Consider the following 15645-nt stretch of genomic DNA (forward strand, 5'->3'; position numbering starts at 1 on the left):
GGGGGACAGTTCTCAATAGAAATGTTAGCTATTACTGGTAAGATGTCAGCCTGTGTCAAAGGGGCTGACTAGAACACCAGGGGCGGTGGATGGAGGAACATATAGAAGAGAGAAAGGGGACTGGGAGGAGGCCTGGTGCCCAGAGGATGGTCCTTTGGCTGATTCATGAAGATGAGCCTGTGCCCAGAGGGGGACTACAGTAAAAACAGCAGGGACGGAGGCTGTCCTATCTGGTTCCTGAGGCCAAAGAGGCTTTGACACTGCAAACCACAACACCCGGGAGACCCAGCAGAAGAGAGGCGTGGTGGCGACTGCTGTCCAGTTGGAAGCCGGGAGGAGCAGAGGAATGTGGGTCAGGAGAAGGAAGCAGAAAGGGAAGGGTGTGTCAGATGCTATCCCAGAGACCCTGGCAAGGGCCTGTGTGTTACGTTCGCACAGTATCGGCGAATGTACAGTGCCGTATGTGGTTCCAGTTTCACAGGGATTAGCACAGCTGAGGGGACATATGTCCTGACACAGGGACCACACCATCACAGGCTTGCTGGCCATGGATGTTGCGATCCTTTTCTAGATCAGGTGGCCCCTGAGGCCCCGGCCGAGGAAGGAGCTAACCAATACAGGGATGTCTCAAACTCCTTTATTACCCTGAGCGTAACAAGTAGAACACAGTCACAGTAGAAAAAAACAGCAAGAATAGGGTGCAGGCTATGCCACAAGGTATGCCTCTGGGACATGGACCTTTCTGCAGCTAGTTACTTGAAAAAAGCCAGTTATGATTGTAAAAATTTTATTCTTTTAATAACAATAATTCCACTAAAATTATACAAAGTACATTCAATACTTAAGGGGGGAGCCAGTTTGGCCTCGAAGCATTGTCAATTGACTCCCACAAAGGAAGCCCAGCTGGGCTGGGGAAGTCGGGGGTGGAGGTCCGGTTGTAAAAAATAAAAATGTGGATTGGTAAAAAATGTCCACCCACAAGGAAGCAGGGTGAGCGTGCACGTTCCCGGGGGGAGGGCGGGGGCTCAGCTGGCATGCTGCTGCTGGGCCCTGGGCTCAGGCGGGCTCCGAGTTGGTGGGGGGCAGGTTTTTATGCTTGAAATACTGCACGACTTGCTGGGGCAGCTCCGCCAGCACAGCTTTGGCCAGAGTCTCTTTTGCTGCCTGCGGGGTCAAGGGTGGGATAGGAAAGAAAGAATAAAGATCAGTGAAAAGGAGTTAGGGTTAACTGCTATGATGGCAGGTGTCCACAGAAAACAAAGCTAGGGCCGAGGCCCAGGACAGTCTAAAACCAGTGCACCTCACCTCCGCCCAGCCCGAATCCCACCATTTGAAGCGCCTTCCGTGGTAAGTGTAACCTCTTACCTGGAGCGCTGGAGATGCCTGGAATAACATTTTAGGATAAATTTGCCCGTGGGAGGCTTTTAGAGGTAAGAGAGAAGCTGCACAGCCTACTCATCTGGCAAGCGTTGCCTGAGCACCTCCTTGGCTGGTATAAGCGGGCCGGGACTGTCCTGCTCGCTCCTCAGCAGTCAGCCATTGGCAAGGTACCTGGAGGTACGCAGGGACTGTCCCATGCGTGAGCAGGCGACAGAGGCCCATCATTTATCCTCAGGAAGCTAATGCTCCAGAGGAAGGAGGCTCATCTCAGGCAAACCCAGACGACACTGGGCCGAGAAGTAAGGACCTCGGGCCAGGCTAAGGCCGGCTCCCAGGACCTGAGCCATGGCACCCAGAGAGGCCTCTCAGTGGAGGGAATTGGGGCTCAGAGGTCAGGGATCCCCCAAGATCGATCACACAGTGAGCCTCTGGTCATGGGTGGGGCCCAGGCTGGCTGTGCAGGGTGGCATCTGGGGGACTCTGCTCCCCTCTGGGACTCCTAATGGACGTTGCTGACCCAGCCTTCTTTGGGGCAGACCTCGATCACTGCAGTTACTTCTGTCTCTAAGAGTGAGGCCTGCCACCAGTCTCCCTGCAGAGGATTTGGGAGAGGAGACCAACTTGAGAAGGGCCCCTTATTTTCCAACTTGTCATGTGCAACCCAAGGGGCTGGCTGAGGTATGGCTGGCAGAAAAGCCTCACTTTCTCTGGGTCTTTGCCCTCATCCCTCCTTCTGCCTCTAATGCTTTACCCCACGAGGACAACCAGCTAGAGGGGAAACCCTGCTGGGAGCCCCAGTCTGGATCTGGTACCACTCCAACACCAGTGCTCACCCGGTAGAGCAGACCCTCAGAAGTCAAGGGCGCCGAGGGCAGAAGAACCTAGAGTTGGGCCAGCCGGCCTCAACACCTGCATCCTTGACAGTGTTCTGCGGTCACTGGGAGCCATGGCCTCCCTTCCTGCCGGGGCCCACACTCACATGGCGGAACTCCCGAAAGGGTACGAACTGCACGATGTCGCGGGCTGCCTCCTCGCCGGTGTGGGAGCGCAGCCTGCGGCTGTCCCCATCCAGGAACTCCATGGCAGCAAAGTCAGCGTTGCCCACGCCCACGATGATGATGGACATGGGCAGCTTGGAAGCCTGCACCACGGCATGCCGCGTCTCCTCCATGTCGCTGATGACGCCGTCCGTGATGATGAGGAGGATGAAGTACTGCTGCAGGAGGGGAGCGGCGGCCCTCAGCAGGGCCCAGGCCCCGCCCCCTGCCCTCGCCAGCCCCCGAAGCCCTCCCGATCCTGGGCTTCCTAACCACACAGCCAGATCCTGGCACCTCCGAAGTCCCCCAAGCTGAGGCTGCCCTCCTCCTGCCACCCCACCCCTGCTAGTTCCTCTTCTGGTGTCTGAGAGCCCGGGGCAAGGCTGGCTCTGCCGCTCACTACACGTCTGGGCAGCCAAATCAACTTGCTGTGCCTTAGTTTCTTCATGCACAAGCTGGGAGTTGCTGCTCAAAAAAAAAAAAAAAAAAATACCACGCCTGGCACGTGGCGATGCCTGCCAGCTACATTCCTGCCAGGCTCACAAGCTTGTGCCGGAAAAACTTATTTTGGCTGGCTGACTTTAGAACTGGCCTCGCCTCCTCTGCTCCACCCTGGCAGGAATACCTGGACCCTATTCATTCTTTATTCAGCATGGCCTGAGACACTTTGCAGGGGCTAAGCCTGGGTCATTTGGGCCAGCACTGGTGGAAGGGTGGGACTCCGCTGGTAAACAAATGGATCTGGGTCACGTCCCAGACATGACATGGAACATCATGGAGTCAGGGTGGGAAGAGCTGGCCGGGCAGGAGTCTTTCCTGTCTATGAACTGTTCGGGGGGGGGGGCAGCCTCAGTTGGGTGCTGGTGTCATCAATGCCTCCCCAGCCCTCCTTCCTCATCCACAGGGCGAGAAGGCAGCAGCAGAGCATCCAGGCAGCCTCTCCAGCTCCGCTCGCATCCCACTATGTGCCTGGTTTGATTTGCTTTGACTGTTCCCTTCTATTTACGGCCAGTGATACTGATCTTTCACATACAGTGAGATATAGTGTTTCTGTACAGATTATTTCAATAAAAAACTATTGAATAATTAACGTAGGTGATCTGAGAATAAAGCACTATCTGGGACGGTTGGGGGGTGACTGAAGGCCCATGGCCGAGCCCTCAAGTGGGCCAGGGAGTCCATGTTGCCTGCACCTCACTGTCAACCCAGCTCTGTCCTTGGTCCCCTTTGCCTTTTCTGCAGAAACCATTTCCCCATAAATACAGGATGGTCCTAATATTCTCTGTTGGGGCTCTGATTTCTGGTCTGACCCTTTTGATTGCCATAAGAGAAAACAGGCACAGACTCGTCGAAGTCATGGAGCTAAAGAGGGCAGAAATGACCCCAGACCAGCATTTGGCCACCTTCCCTTCCTGCAGAGCTATTCCCTAAGGCACCTACAGAGGCTATAAGGGTGTCTTGCTTCCCTGTTTGTCCCCCAAGTACAAACTGTGGAGAGAAGGGATGGAGACATGGGCCCCCATCCTCGCAGCAGCACCCAAGCTCCAGCACTGTGCCTTTAAGAGACCGATCCCTTGGCTGGGGATACCTGTTGCCATGGAGATGGCAGTCTGAATCCTTGCAGTGGAGGGCTGCGGCTGCCAGCCCCTCATCCCTGCCTTTGGGGCCCTTAAGGCCATCCAGACCCTGTCTGCCCAAGCCCACCACTGTTCCAGAGTCTCTTTCCTTAGGTGGTCTTTAAACCCCACTTCAATCCCCCAGAAATAGTGCAGGGCAGTATTTCTGGGGTACTGGGCTGGCAGGAGGGAGGGCAAGAGGCCGGGCAGTGAGGAAAGAATGCTTGATTTTGGTCTAGCCAGGCCCACCGGTCACTGGAGGACTGTCTCCAAGCTGCTTCCAGCTCAGCTGTGCAGTATCCACCCCCAGGAGGCCCTCTTGGCTCCCCCATTTCAATCTGGCACATGTGTAAGGGAGGCCAGGGTCTCCCTCTCAGCCCTGCATCCTGGGGGAGGTGAGTACAGACAGGGCCCAGGTTCCCTCAGGACCATGGGCACCGACAGGCAGGGTGAGGAGTCCCTGAAAACGGTGACTGTCAACAGACACTCCCTGTCATCCTCACACTGAGTCTGTTTTAGAGATGAGTCCTGCTCAGGGAGGTTGAGTGACTTGCTGAGGCCCCATAACTAGGAACTGGCATATCCCAAGGCTGACTGAGTCTGAGGTTGGGGCTCCTTCCACAATGGGGCTCTTCTGCCAGCTGAGCATCAGCGGCCTATCACTTTAAGCCTGTCAGAGAGATGCTTCCTTCCTACCCAGCACACCAGTGTCCAAGGGGCTGAACAGCCAGGGGAGCAGCCTGGGGCAGGGCCTGGAGCCCTGAAGATTCGTTACAGCCCAGGGGCCACAGCCCCGCCCCAAAGACAGATCCAAGGGGAGGTGGGAGGGGGCTGCTGATGGGGAGAATGACTCCTGGGTGGAATCTGGCAGGATTGATAGGAAGGGGCTCTCAGACTCTGCTGGGCCAGCCTACCACCCCAGCGTTACACCTCCATGCCTTACCTGGTTAGTTACCTGGTTGGTTCCTTCTGTCTGGTACCCCCTTTCCACATGTATCTCCAAGACCCATCTGAACATTGAACCCTCCGTCCCAAGAGATGTGAACCCTGGCTCTAAGCAGCCCTAACTGCTCCCAGGGTAGCCTGGACCCTGGGGAGGGCTCCTTTACATGCACCCCTCTCCTGCGCCTGCCTTGGTGCCTCTCTGGGCAACCCTGCACATACTCTCTGTGCCTCAGACCTGGCGCCTTGTTCGGGCCCCAGAAACAGCCAGTTGCTGTCAGGCCAAATCCTCAAACCCAAACTCCCAGCATACTCGGAGGATGGAGTAGTTCTTGCCTTTTCCCAGGGGCTCTTCAGGTTTTTAGGGCTGTAAATAGCTGCTTCCCCTAATGCACTTAGCGTGTGATTTGATTTATAAGAAACTGACTTGACCACACCAGTTCCAGGCAGAGTCTGGGGAAGCCTGAGCTCACCGGCCAGCTTATTTCTGAGAAGCTGGCTTCCCAGGGCCCTCGGAAGGGAGTGGAGGAAATTCCCAGGGTGCAGGCTACTTCTTGGCTGCCCCCAGTACTGGGACCCTGGATGCCTAGGTCACCAGACAGCCATGGGCTGTGAACAGCAAGACACAGGTCTTTTGGGTCAAAACAAAGGGAAGGACAACGAATCTTGATAGGAGTCCCCTCTAGCCTGCCCAAACCTGATTAATACCCTCCAGTGGCTCCCCACTGCCCTCAGGAGAAAATGCAGATTTCTCCATGTCTCCCAAGGCTCCATGGCAGCTGGCCTACCTTTTCAACCTCACCTTGCCCATGCAGCCCTCTTCCACCACATGCCCTCCTTCAGTGACGTCCACACACCAAGTCCCAGGCCTCTGCACCCATGGTTCCCTCCACTTGGGATACTCCATGCACACATGTCCCCTAGCAAGCTAGCTCTCCAGCATCCCCCAAGTGTCAGCCCTCTGTGGGGGTCAGGTGGTCCTATATTCCCATCACCATAGGTGTAGCCACCCTGGGCCACTGTGAGCACCCCAGCCTGGTCCCCATGTGCCTGCAGGCTCATCACATCATGCTGTGCAGAAACACACTTTGTAAACACACAGAGTGAATGAATGGGAGCGCGGGCCTGCCTGGAGAGAAGCTTCCGCCACCTGCTCTCCATTTCCTGTACGTGGGTGGGCATGTGTGCACATATGTCTGGGGGCAGGGAGGGTGAAATTGCACCAAAGATTCCCCCCAAACCAAAATCAGCTAAACAAAAGCATCAGCCAATCCACAAATCACTTCCTTTTGCCACAGGCTGAACTGTGCTTGGTATCCCTCAAAGCCAGCCCGAGAGGTGTCCCCAAAAGATTTAGCCACCAGGCAGGTGTTTGTGCCCCTGGCACTGGGCCAAGCAGTTTATAGTCCCATCCAGTTGAATCCTCACAATGCTTCTAGAAGGCAGATACTGCTGTACAGGTCAGGTAACTGAGGCCCAGAGATTTGTGTGTGTGTGTGTGTGTGTGTGTGTGTGTGTGTGTGACTGGGGTTCCTGGAAGCCCTTCTACCTCCAGGCTACACTCCCAGACCTATTTTATATTTTTATTTGGAAACAGGGTCTCTTAAGCCAGCACGGCTGGCTTTGAACCTATGTGATCCTCCTGTCTCCGCCTCCCAAGCATGGGGATTACAAGAGTGTGCCACCACGCCCAGCAGGCTCAGAGATTTTAAGCTGCCTGTCCCAGTCACACAGACAGGCAGAGGGGAAGATGGGATGTGAACCAGGTCCATGGGCCTCTGAGCTTGAGGCCGAGCATCCAGGCAGCGTCACTACCCCCACACACTTTTTGGTGGCTCTGAGCTGGGGAAACAGTAAGGCAGGAGGCGGGGAAGGCTATATCCGCTCCTGGGCCTCTGAGTGGGAGTGGCAGGCAGAAACCCCCAGCCCCACTCCTGCAGCCTAAAGATGCCTAGAGATGGCCCGAGGTTACACAGTGCAGGCAGGTGACAGAATTCACTAAGGGAAAGGAGCCAGGAGGAGGCTGGGAGCACTGAGAAAGACAAAAAGGGGCTGCGACGTGCTGAGGATCGGGACCAGGTGCCCTGTGCTTGGACCCTGAGTCCTTCAGTCAGAGGAAAGCCCAAACTCTTTTCTTCCCTCCAGGGCATTCTAAACAGTTGTTCTGCAGAATACAAAAACACCCCTCTGGCCTTCCCTGGGGCCCGGGCGCCCTCCAGACCAGGCTTTAGCAGACATAGGCCCATCTCTCCCCAGGACCCCATCCTTTGCCTGGTCCTGCCCTGGCTTGGCAGGAGCAGCAGTGACAGTGGCCCACGTGACGCTGGCATCATTCCTGCTCCCTGCCTGTGTTTTTCCATCCCTTTGAGAGCCTTTCAGCAGGCTAACAGGCTGGGCGGGACATGGGCTGGCATCCTAATGGGGGGCATGCAAGCCGAGGGCTGCCTCTCACTCTGCCCTTCCAGCCGGTTCTGCCCCAGGACCCCCAGAACCAAACAAATGTCCCTCCCAGGCCTCCTTGAGGTACTGCCTATTCAGACTGCCCATCCTCACCTACCCTAGCGGTCACTCAGCTCTCAGATGCCGCACTCAGGAGGACCACAGTGCCGGGGAGGGTGCCCTTTGCCTTCCTTTCTGCCTGCCCCCAGCTCAGTACTTTGTGCCTGTGCCTTCCCTGGGATGCTTTCCCCTGAACTCTGTGCTGGCCTGTTCCTTCCTCTTTTGGGGTTCTGGGTGCTGTTATTTAATCCTGACACCACCTCTTCAAGGCAGGCCCTCGTACTACTCCTATGACAACTGAGGAAACTGGTTAGCTGTGATGTGCTGTAGGCACAAGATGAGGAGGGGTAGGACCCCTCACTCCAGGGCTGTCCCCCAGACCCTCCCCTGCCTCCAGGTTAATCAGAAAAGGCCTTGCCTTTCCCCAAAGCCACCCAAAGCATCCTCCTCTCTCATGACCATCCTCTGCTTATCTTTGCTGATACCTCTCTGGAAGTCAGCCTCTGCTTCTCTAGTGGCCAGGTGCCTCCCTCCTCTGGGCATCCCAGGGGTCCCATTCTTCAAGGGTCCTGGCTCCCATCCCTTTGTGAGGAGACTCTAACCAAGTCTTGTGCATGCCTCCCAAGCTCAGTACAGCCACAGCAGGGACCAAAGGAAACCCGCCCTTTCAGAAGCATGATGTGCATCTGAGGCTAAACACAGAGCCTCGGCCCACACGTGGCCGAGTCCAACACAAGACACACTGAAGAGAGGTGAGCGCAGAGTGCGTGACAAGAAGACACTGCGAGCCACCGCTGGAGTCAAGACAGGAGCGGAGAGAGAAGGCAGAGGTCAAGGGGACAGATGGGTAGTCAAGGAAGGCTGCTTGGTCACCCAGCCATGGGCTGGGGCAGGCCATGTGAACAGTGGGAAGGACCTCCAGGCAGGGGCTCAGCCAAGTGTGTTTTAGGAACATGGAGAAGGAAGGGCAGGATGACAGGGCAGCCAGAGAGGACGGGAGAGCCTCACGGAGGATCGTCAGCTGTAAGGGGTCTGGGCAGGGCGCAGAGGAGTTCACCCTCTACGGAGACAGTGGAGGACTTGAGGGGCAAGAGCCTGAGGGGAGCTGCAGCGTCCAGTGAGAGGTAGCAGGGGCCGTGGCAATGGGGCAATGTGGGCTAATGTCTTGGAGTGAGGAGAACATTTGAGAATGGACTTCAGCGACCCCTCCCTGTCAATGGAGACAGAAGCTGTGAAGCAGAGGGTTCAGTTGTTGCTTGGATGGGGCTGGGGCAAGGAGAGAAGGAGTTCAAGTCTTCCTGGCCCCAGAACAGGATCCACAGCCACAGGGCTGCATGCCTGTGCCCCAGCCAAGGCTTGAGCCTGAGGAGCAGGGCTCAGGACAGGGGCTGGAAAGTCCTATTTGTAGTGAGCCATGGTCAGATCCTCATGGTGAGAAGAAAGCAGAAGGGACATCAGAGGCACTGCCCTGGGCAGGGGGAGAAGTCACCTCTATTCCTGCTGCAGGGAGAAGTCAGGGCAGGCCATGGGGAGTGGTGGGGAGGTAACCCCGCATCACCCTGGGTGACCTCAACACTGGGTATCAGGCCTGCCAGAAGGGTCTCCTGGAGTCTCTAGGCTTGGGGGTCAGTCTAGAACTGGAGCAGGGGCCTGAGGATGAGGCAGGGAGTGGGCCAGGGATTGAGGTGCCTAGGGGCATTTGTAATATATTCCAAATGCCACACTATAGCCTGGCAGCCTCACACCAGGCCATGGGGGCTCTAGCCTTATTCCTGAGCTCAGGCCGGGCTGTAGAGTTCTGCAGCCCTCAGGGAGGCAGAGCTGTTCTACTTGTACCTATGTGGTCACACAGGTCAGCTTTAGGACCTCAGGAACCACCACCGCCTCCTAGTTTCCATCTGTCCTAGGAGTAACAAGTTCCCTCCCCGTGGGGAGACATCATCTCCCCTTGTTCACAGCCCTCCTTCTTCCTAAGCACCAATAAAATTGCTTTCTTGAGTGTGGGCTCCAGGAAACCAGGGCCAGCCAGGCTGGCCGGGTCCAAGCCCCTCCCAATCCAGGTGAATGGTGGCCAGGACAGAGGTACCTTCTCTTCTAAGACTCAGAGCCCAGGGAAGGTGGATATTGGGCTCACCAGCCCCACGAGGGTGCCAGGTGTCGAGAGCACAAACTCCAGCCTGGCATAAACCCTCAGGTTAGGCAGGTGCCCAGCCACCACCAGCCCACTCCTGGTATGCAAGGCCCAAAGCTGCCTACTCACCGTGGCTGTCTGCTGCTGTGTGGCTTGGGCCGCGAACCGAGCCACATGGTTGACGATGGGGGAGAAATTGGTGGGCCCGTAGAAGCGGATGTGGGGCAGGCAGGCTGAGTATGCCTGTGCGATGCCGTCCACACCTGCCTCAGAAAAAGAAGCCAGGTCAATTCGCTGCCCCATTCCTGTTCTCATCTCACTGTAGACAAAGCATCTGTTTCATGCTCACCTGAAAACTCTCCCGCAGCCAGTGTGGGCCCCATGGGACTGGCAGCACCCAGGGCAGGGCTGGGGGTATAAGCCAAGGGTGCTGAATATGGAGTCAGATGGGCCTGAGCTTCAATCTTGCTTTTGCCACTACTCGACTATGGGGCCTGGGAAAGTTGTTTAATGTTTCTGAGCCAGTCCCCTTGTCTGCCAATGGGACTGATAATCTGTGCTCTTGGGTGACTGGCAGGAGGGTGTCCAGCAACTCCTTTGGCAAAGTCTGTGGTGACCCGGGAAACCATCTGGAAGTCTACTGTGGACACTATAAGGCATCTGCTTAGGAAAAGGGGGTTTACACAGCCCCTGTTCATGCTGGGTGCTCTATAAACAGCTGCTCTTAGGAGCCCACATATATTCCCCTGCCTTGTGCCCCTGCATGGGAGGCCTCTGGCCAGAATAAAGTGGACTCATGTGAACCTGCAAAAAATGTCTCTGGAGATCTAAAGACACACCCCAACAGGAGCAAATGGCCGCATTTCTAGCCAATAGAGACAAGTAGCTGCGAAGACCCAGTGATATCCCCAAGTTGGTGACTTGGTGGGTTTCCCTTCTGAGTACAAATCTGGCCCAGCTCCAGGCACCCCGAGGAAAGGCCTGCACTACGTCTGAGACCAGCGCTGCAGGAAGGTCTCATGACAGCAGGGCCACCCTCTTCCCTCCTGAGTCCTTCTCTTCCTTTCTTAGTTTCTGAACTGTCCTGAGACACACAGAAATCCCTGGGCAGGGCAGCACAGACACTGCATCTACTGTCTAGCCCCTGCTAACCTGGCCCCATGAGGCAAGCCTCCACCTTTGGCTGCCAAGGTTCTTCTTAGAGACCGGAGCACAGGCCCAGTCCTCCTAGCATAGAAAGCACGCGGCGGGCAGAGGTTTAACTGTGCCCCTCACCTCCTGTTTACATGGGCTTCCTGTCAACTGCTTCTTGTAATCCTCACCTGACCCCTTGGAGAAGTGAGCTGAATAGGGATCATACCTCCCTGGAGCAGGGAAGGGGTGAAGGCCCAGAGGGGTGGGCAAGCTCTCCAAGGCCCCACAGCCAGGAAAGGGCAGCAACTGTCCCTGAGCCCAAACTCTAGCTCTTTTTACCTGTCATTCTGAGCAAATGTGATGGGGAAGGGATAGAAGAAAGGGACAGAAACCCGTGCCCTGCCCCCTCTCTGGGCCCAGGGAGACAGCCAGGCCTGGTGCCCCGGGGGCCGAAGGGGCAGGACTCACACTCACCCGAGCAGAAGGGGTTGGTGGGGTTGAAGTTGATGGCAAACTCGTGGGAGACCTGAAATGCAGGTAACATGCTGAGCGGCAGCTTCTGCCCCATACCTGGCCAGGCTCCCCATGCCAGGCTCCCACTGAGGGCACCTGGCTCTATACCCCCACCCCACCCTGTGTCTAGACTCCTGATCCCCACATCTATTTTCACCTCCCCAGCAGGGCTGGACAGAGGACCCACCACCCTCATAATGGGGAAACCGAGACCTTCTATATCACCCCAATCTCTCTTTGGGGGGCAGGCTGCACGCTTGCCCTGCTAAGCGAGACTCTGAGTGCCCTGTATCGTGCTGGCACTCTCATGAGCACAGACCTAGAGGGCCACTCATTTGGCCTTGAAGGCTTCCCCCATCTTAGAGAGCCTGCCTCCTGCCCACCGGGCCTGGCAGAGGCAGCTCAGAGCCGATGGGGAAGCAAGCCACATGGTGGGGCTGGGTGGGACATGGGAATCTGTGTCTCCACCACCAGCCCCCTCAGCCTAAGCGGGCCATCAGAAGGTGGCCTTGAGCCCAGCGTGGTGTCGCATGCTTGTAATCCCCGCACTTGGGAGGCGGAGACAGGAGGATTGCACAGGTTCAAAGCCAGCCTCAGGTACTTAGTGAGGCTCTCAGCAACTTAGTGAGACCCTGTTTCCAAATAAAATAGGAATATAGCCTGCAGGTAGAAAAGCCCCTGGGCTCCACCCCCAGTACTTCAAAAAAAAAAAAAAAAAGGTGGCCTTGCACGGTCCAGAGAAAACCCTGCATTCGCTAAGGCCACAGGGCTTTGCCTCAAGTCCACTCTGTCCACAAATAAGTACCACACACACCTTCATATGCCAGGTGCTGGGACACAGCAAGAAGGCAAGCATGTGCCTTCCCCCAGGATCACAGGTAAACCACGGCATGCATGAGGAGCCCCATGGGAACACAGCCAGCCAAGGGCTCCCGGGGAGCAGAGTTCCAGGCAGAGAAGTGGAGGGAAACAGCCTGGGAGAAGGCCCCGTGCAAAGGCTCTGAGGTGGGAAGGGAGGGGGGAGGAGGGAGTGAGAAGGAGAGAGCGGGTAGGGGCCAAGAGGGCTGGGCCTGGTGGCTCCAGTAGAGGGGATGGAGGACAGAGCAGCTTCTTTCCACTGGCCCGTTTCAGTGTCTCTCTTGGCACCCCCAGCACTAGGCCTGGCCAAGCCCCAACCTCCCCAGAGCCACCCTGTGACATTTCCAAGGAGCCTTTTGCTCAGGAAAACATCTCGTTCAGCCGACTTCTTTGAAAGCTGCCCGGTGTCCTAGCAACAGGCTCGTGCTGGGCCGGCCGTGCCGCCCGCCCTGCCCCCCATGGGCACCCCTGTGCCTGCCCAGCAGCCAGCTCGGGTCCTGTGGGATCCTGCCTCACATCGTATGGGATAGGAAGGCCACCTCTCCTGCCCTGGCCCCACAGCCACTCCCTGAGAGTCTGGGTGAAAAGCATCCCTGAAAACCAGAGAGGATGGGCCACGGAAGCTCATCTGGAAACAGCAGGGCAGGAGAGGTGGGGCCCTGGCTGGCACAGAGAGGTACAGATGTAGGGACAGAAACCTGGCCCAACCCCCCCAGGCTGGGCAACAGATTCTGGGAATAATTTCTAGAGTCCATCTGCCCACTAGGACTCCAGGACCCAGGCGGGGAAGGTGACAAACTCTGAGGCCTTAGTTTTTACCTATAGAGTGGGACAATGCTCTCTCCCTGTGCCTGTAAATATGGACTCGGTCCTCAGTGACTCTTCACTGGGGGCCACCAAACACCCTTCCCCTGACCTTCATGAGGTCCTTGCCTCCTCCTGGCCCAGGCCGCCCGCACCACGCTCTCCTGGCCCTTCCCAGCACCCACCTGCGTGCGCTGCCTCCTCCCCTCCCGCAGTCTCCACGCTCAGTGCCAACCCTCTCCACCCCGCTGGGACTCCGGCCATAACGGCTGTTACTGCGGTCAGGGAGGTGGACGGTCCCTCCTCCACCCGACCTCACCTGGCCTACAGACAGCCTCGGAGCCAGAACCACTGACCACACCCTCCACATTGTGCCAGTTCCTCGGCCTCCTCTGTGATAAAGGGGGGCAAGGACAAGGCCCGCCTCGCTGGCTTGCCGTGAGCTAACTGGAGCCAACAAAGAAAGTGGCCCTGTCTCCTTGACATTCTAGGGGCTCAAAAAAAGCTACTTTTTGTATGTGGTGCTGAGGATTAAACCCAAGAGCTCCCTACCACTGAGCTACACCCAGCCCCCCCCCTTTTTTTTACAGTACTGGGGATGGAACCCAGGGGCATTCTACCTCTGAGCTACACCCCCCACCTGATTTTTTATTCTTTATTTTGAAACAGGGTCTCACTGAGTTGCAAAGGGCCTCACTAAGTAGCTGAAGCTGGCCGCAAACCACGATCCTCCTGTCTCAGCCTCCCAAATGCTGGAATTACAGGTGTGTACCACCACGCCCAGCTCCCATTTTACGTTTTATTTTGGGACAGCTGTCACTAAGTTGCCCAGGCTGGCCTCCAGCTCACCATCCTCTAGTCTCAGCTTCCCAAGTTGCTCTGCTGAGCAGGATGCTACATCTTACACTCACTTTCCATGGCTCAGCTGCTGCCTCTCGGTAGTCTCCTCGCCACCCCGGCCCTCCGCTCGCCCCGCTTCCTGCGCCTTTGCCCACCGCTGCTGCTCCTCATTCTCACCCACCACTTCTCCTTCCTGAGCTCCTGTCCCATCTCTCCCCAGAGCCTCCATCCTTAGCACCTCCCACTCCCCATCTCTGTGGGCATCCCCTGCCCCACCGGTGCCCAGTGGAAATCCGCTGGCCTCTTTGGCCTGCGCCCACTTGTTGGGCACCCAGCCGGCCCTGCTGACTGCCCGAGCCGCCCTGCCATGGCCCTGCTCTCCACCTTCACCCTGGCCAGACCTGGCGATGACCCCAGCCTGTGCGGGCCCACTGCTCATCACTCCCCGCGCCCACCTGGGTTCCTCCTGCGCCTCTGCCCTGAATGTGCTCCCAGCTCCTCACCACCCCTGGCCACTCCGCACCCTCCTACTTCCCCGGCCCCTCGTGGCTTGGACCTTGACTCCTCCAGAAAGCCTTCCCTGACTCCCCTCCAAGCTGACAGGGTCTCCTCTGGGATCCCCCTGTCCTGGCACCCAGGACACTGCCTGTGTTAGAGTTGCTGGATAGACTACGGAAGGCCCAGTTAAATATGAGTTTCAGATAAACAATGGGTAATTATTAATAGAGTATATCCCATGAAATATTCAGCACATACTTACCCTTAAAAAAAACCATTGTTTTTATAAAACCCAAACAAACCCGGTGTCCTGTATCTTTACTTGCTAAATCTGACTGCCCATCTGTCTCCGCTACTTGATTCAGGTCTTGGGGAGCAGAAGCCGTAACGTGCTGCCCCGTCAGAGTCTCGGGGCCAGGCCTGAGGCCTGAGGAGAAAGCGTGGTCTGGGATGAAGGCGCAGAAGCAGGGCAGCCCGGCCCCCAGCCCTGCAAGACCTCCCCAGAGCACATGGAGGAGGCAATGCTCGGCGGCACCTCAGCCAGGAGGAAACAAAGTCACGCTTCACTCACCTTCCAGTCGGGGGGCAACTGGGCCCCAAATCCCAGAGCCGGGAACATCTTATCACTAGACAGAGAGAGGAAAGAAAACCCCAGTGGGGTGTCTGGACAGGAACCCCCGGCCCCGCCACCCCTGCCCGGGGGAGCCCAGGAGGCCCCCCACGTCTCCAGAGACCAAGGAAAAGTTCTGCTAGAACGCCCTCCCCCCGGGCCCAGACCCGCACGCAGGTATCTGGCAAACACACGGCTCCATGTATCTCAACTTGCTGCAGACACTAGAGTCAAGAACTACCATGGGGCCTGGGTGTAGCCTCTAGATCCTTCTCAAACCAAGACCCCAAGCAGCCACAGACCAAGGTCCTGATGGAAGGGGAATGTCCTGGCTCCACTCTTTCAACTCCCTGCTTATGGCTGGGGAAATCTACTCTAGTGAGAACTCTGATTTGGTTCCTTTACCATCTGGCCCCAGAGCGTAGCGTCATCGTCTTCTACCTGTCCCTCGCACTCCACTCTCTCAGCCCTGGCCACTGGCCCTTTGCAGTTTTTTAAACTTATGTATGGAACATCTTCTCAAATAAGCTTCAATTCTGTTGTGCCTCCAACTTGAGTATTTCTCCCAAATCTGTTCCCCCTAGAAAACTCCTACTTATCCTCCAAGGCCCAGTCATAATGGCCCCCTCTCTCTGTGTGCTTCCCTAATATGCCATCATGCCTCTCTCTCTCTTGTGTGTCCTCATAACTCCTGCCTCAATGTGAACTGCTCTCTCAGAACTCCCACGATTCCTTCTCTTCCTCTCCTAGTGAGAGCCCCCTGAGGGCGGGAACAGTGTCTCG

General features: G+C 56.8%; 1 protein-coding gene across 1 annotated transcript in view; it reads right to left on the reverse strand.

The window, feature by feature from the left end:
• Positions 1–1056: 1056 nt before the first annotated feature.
• Positions 1057–15645, reverse strand: part of CPNE2 (copine 2) — a gene marked incomplete at its 3' end in the record, with an annotated part of 29715 nt that continues 15126 nt past the window's right edge. Inside the window, exons 11-15 of the mRNA XM_080702185.1 lie at positions 14824–14878; positions 11214–11265; positions 9735–9868; positions 2360–2596; positions 1057–1164 (exon numbers count right to left, since the gene is read on the reverse strand). Coding sequence (XP_080558311.1) covers positions 1057–1164; positions 2360–2596; positions 9735–9868; positions 11214–11265; positions 14824–14878 — 586 coding nt within the window. The remainder of the gene's footprint in view (positions 1165–2359; positions 2597–9734; positions 9869–11213; positions 11266–14823; positions 14879–15645) is intronic.

Source organism: Muscardinus avellanarius (genome assembly GCF_963383645.1).
Source record: "Muscardinus avellanarius genome assembly, chromosome: 10".
Classification (NCBI taxonomy): Eukaryota; Metazoa; Chordata; class Mammalia; order Rodentia; family Gliridae; genus Muscardinus; species Muscardinus avellanarius.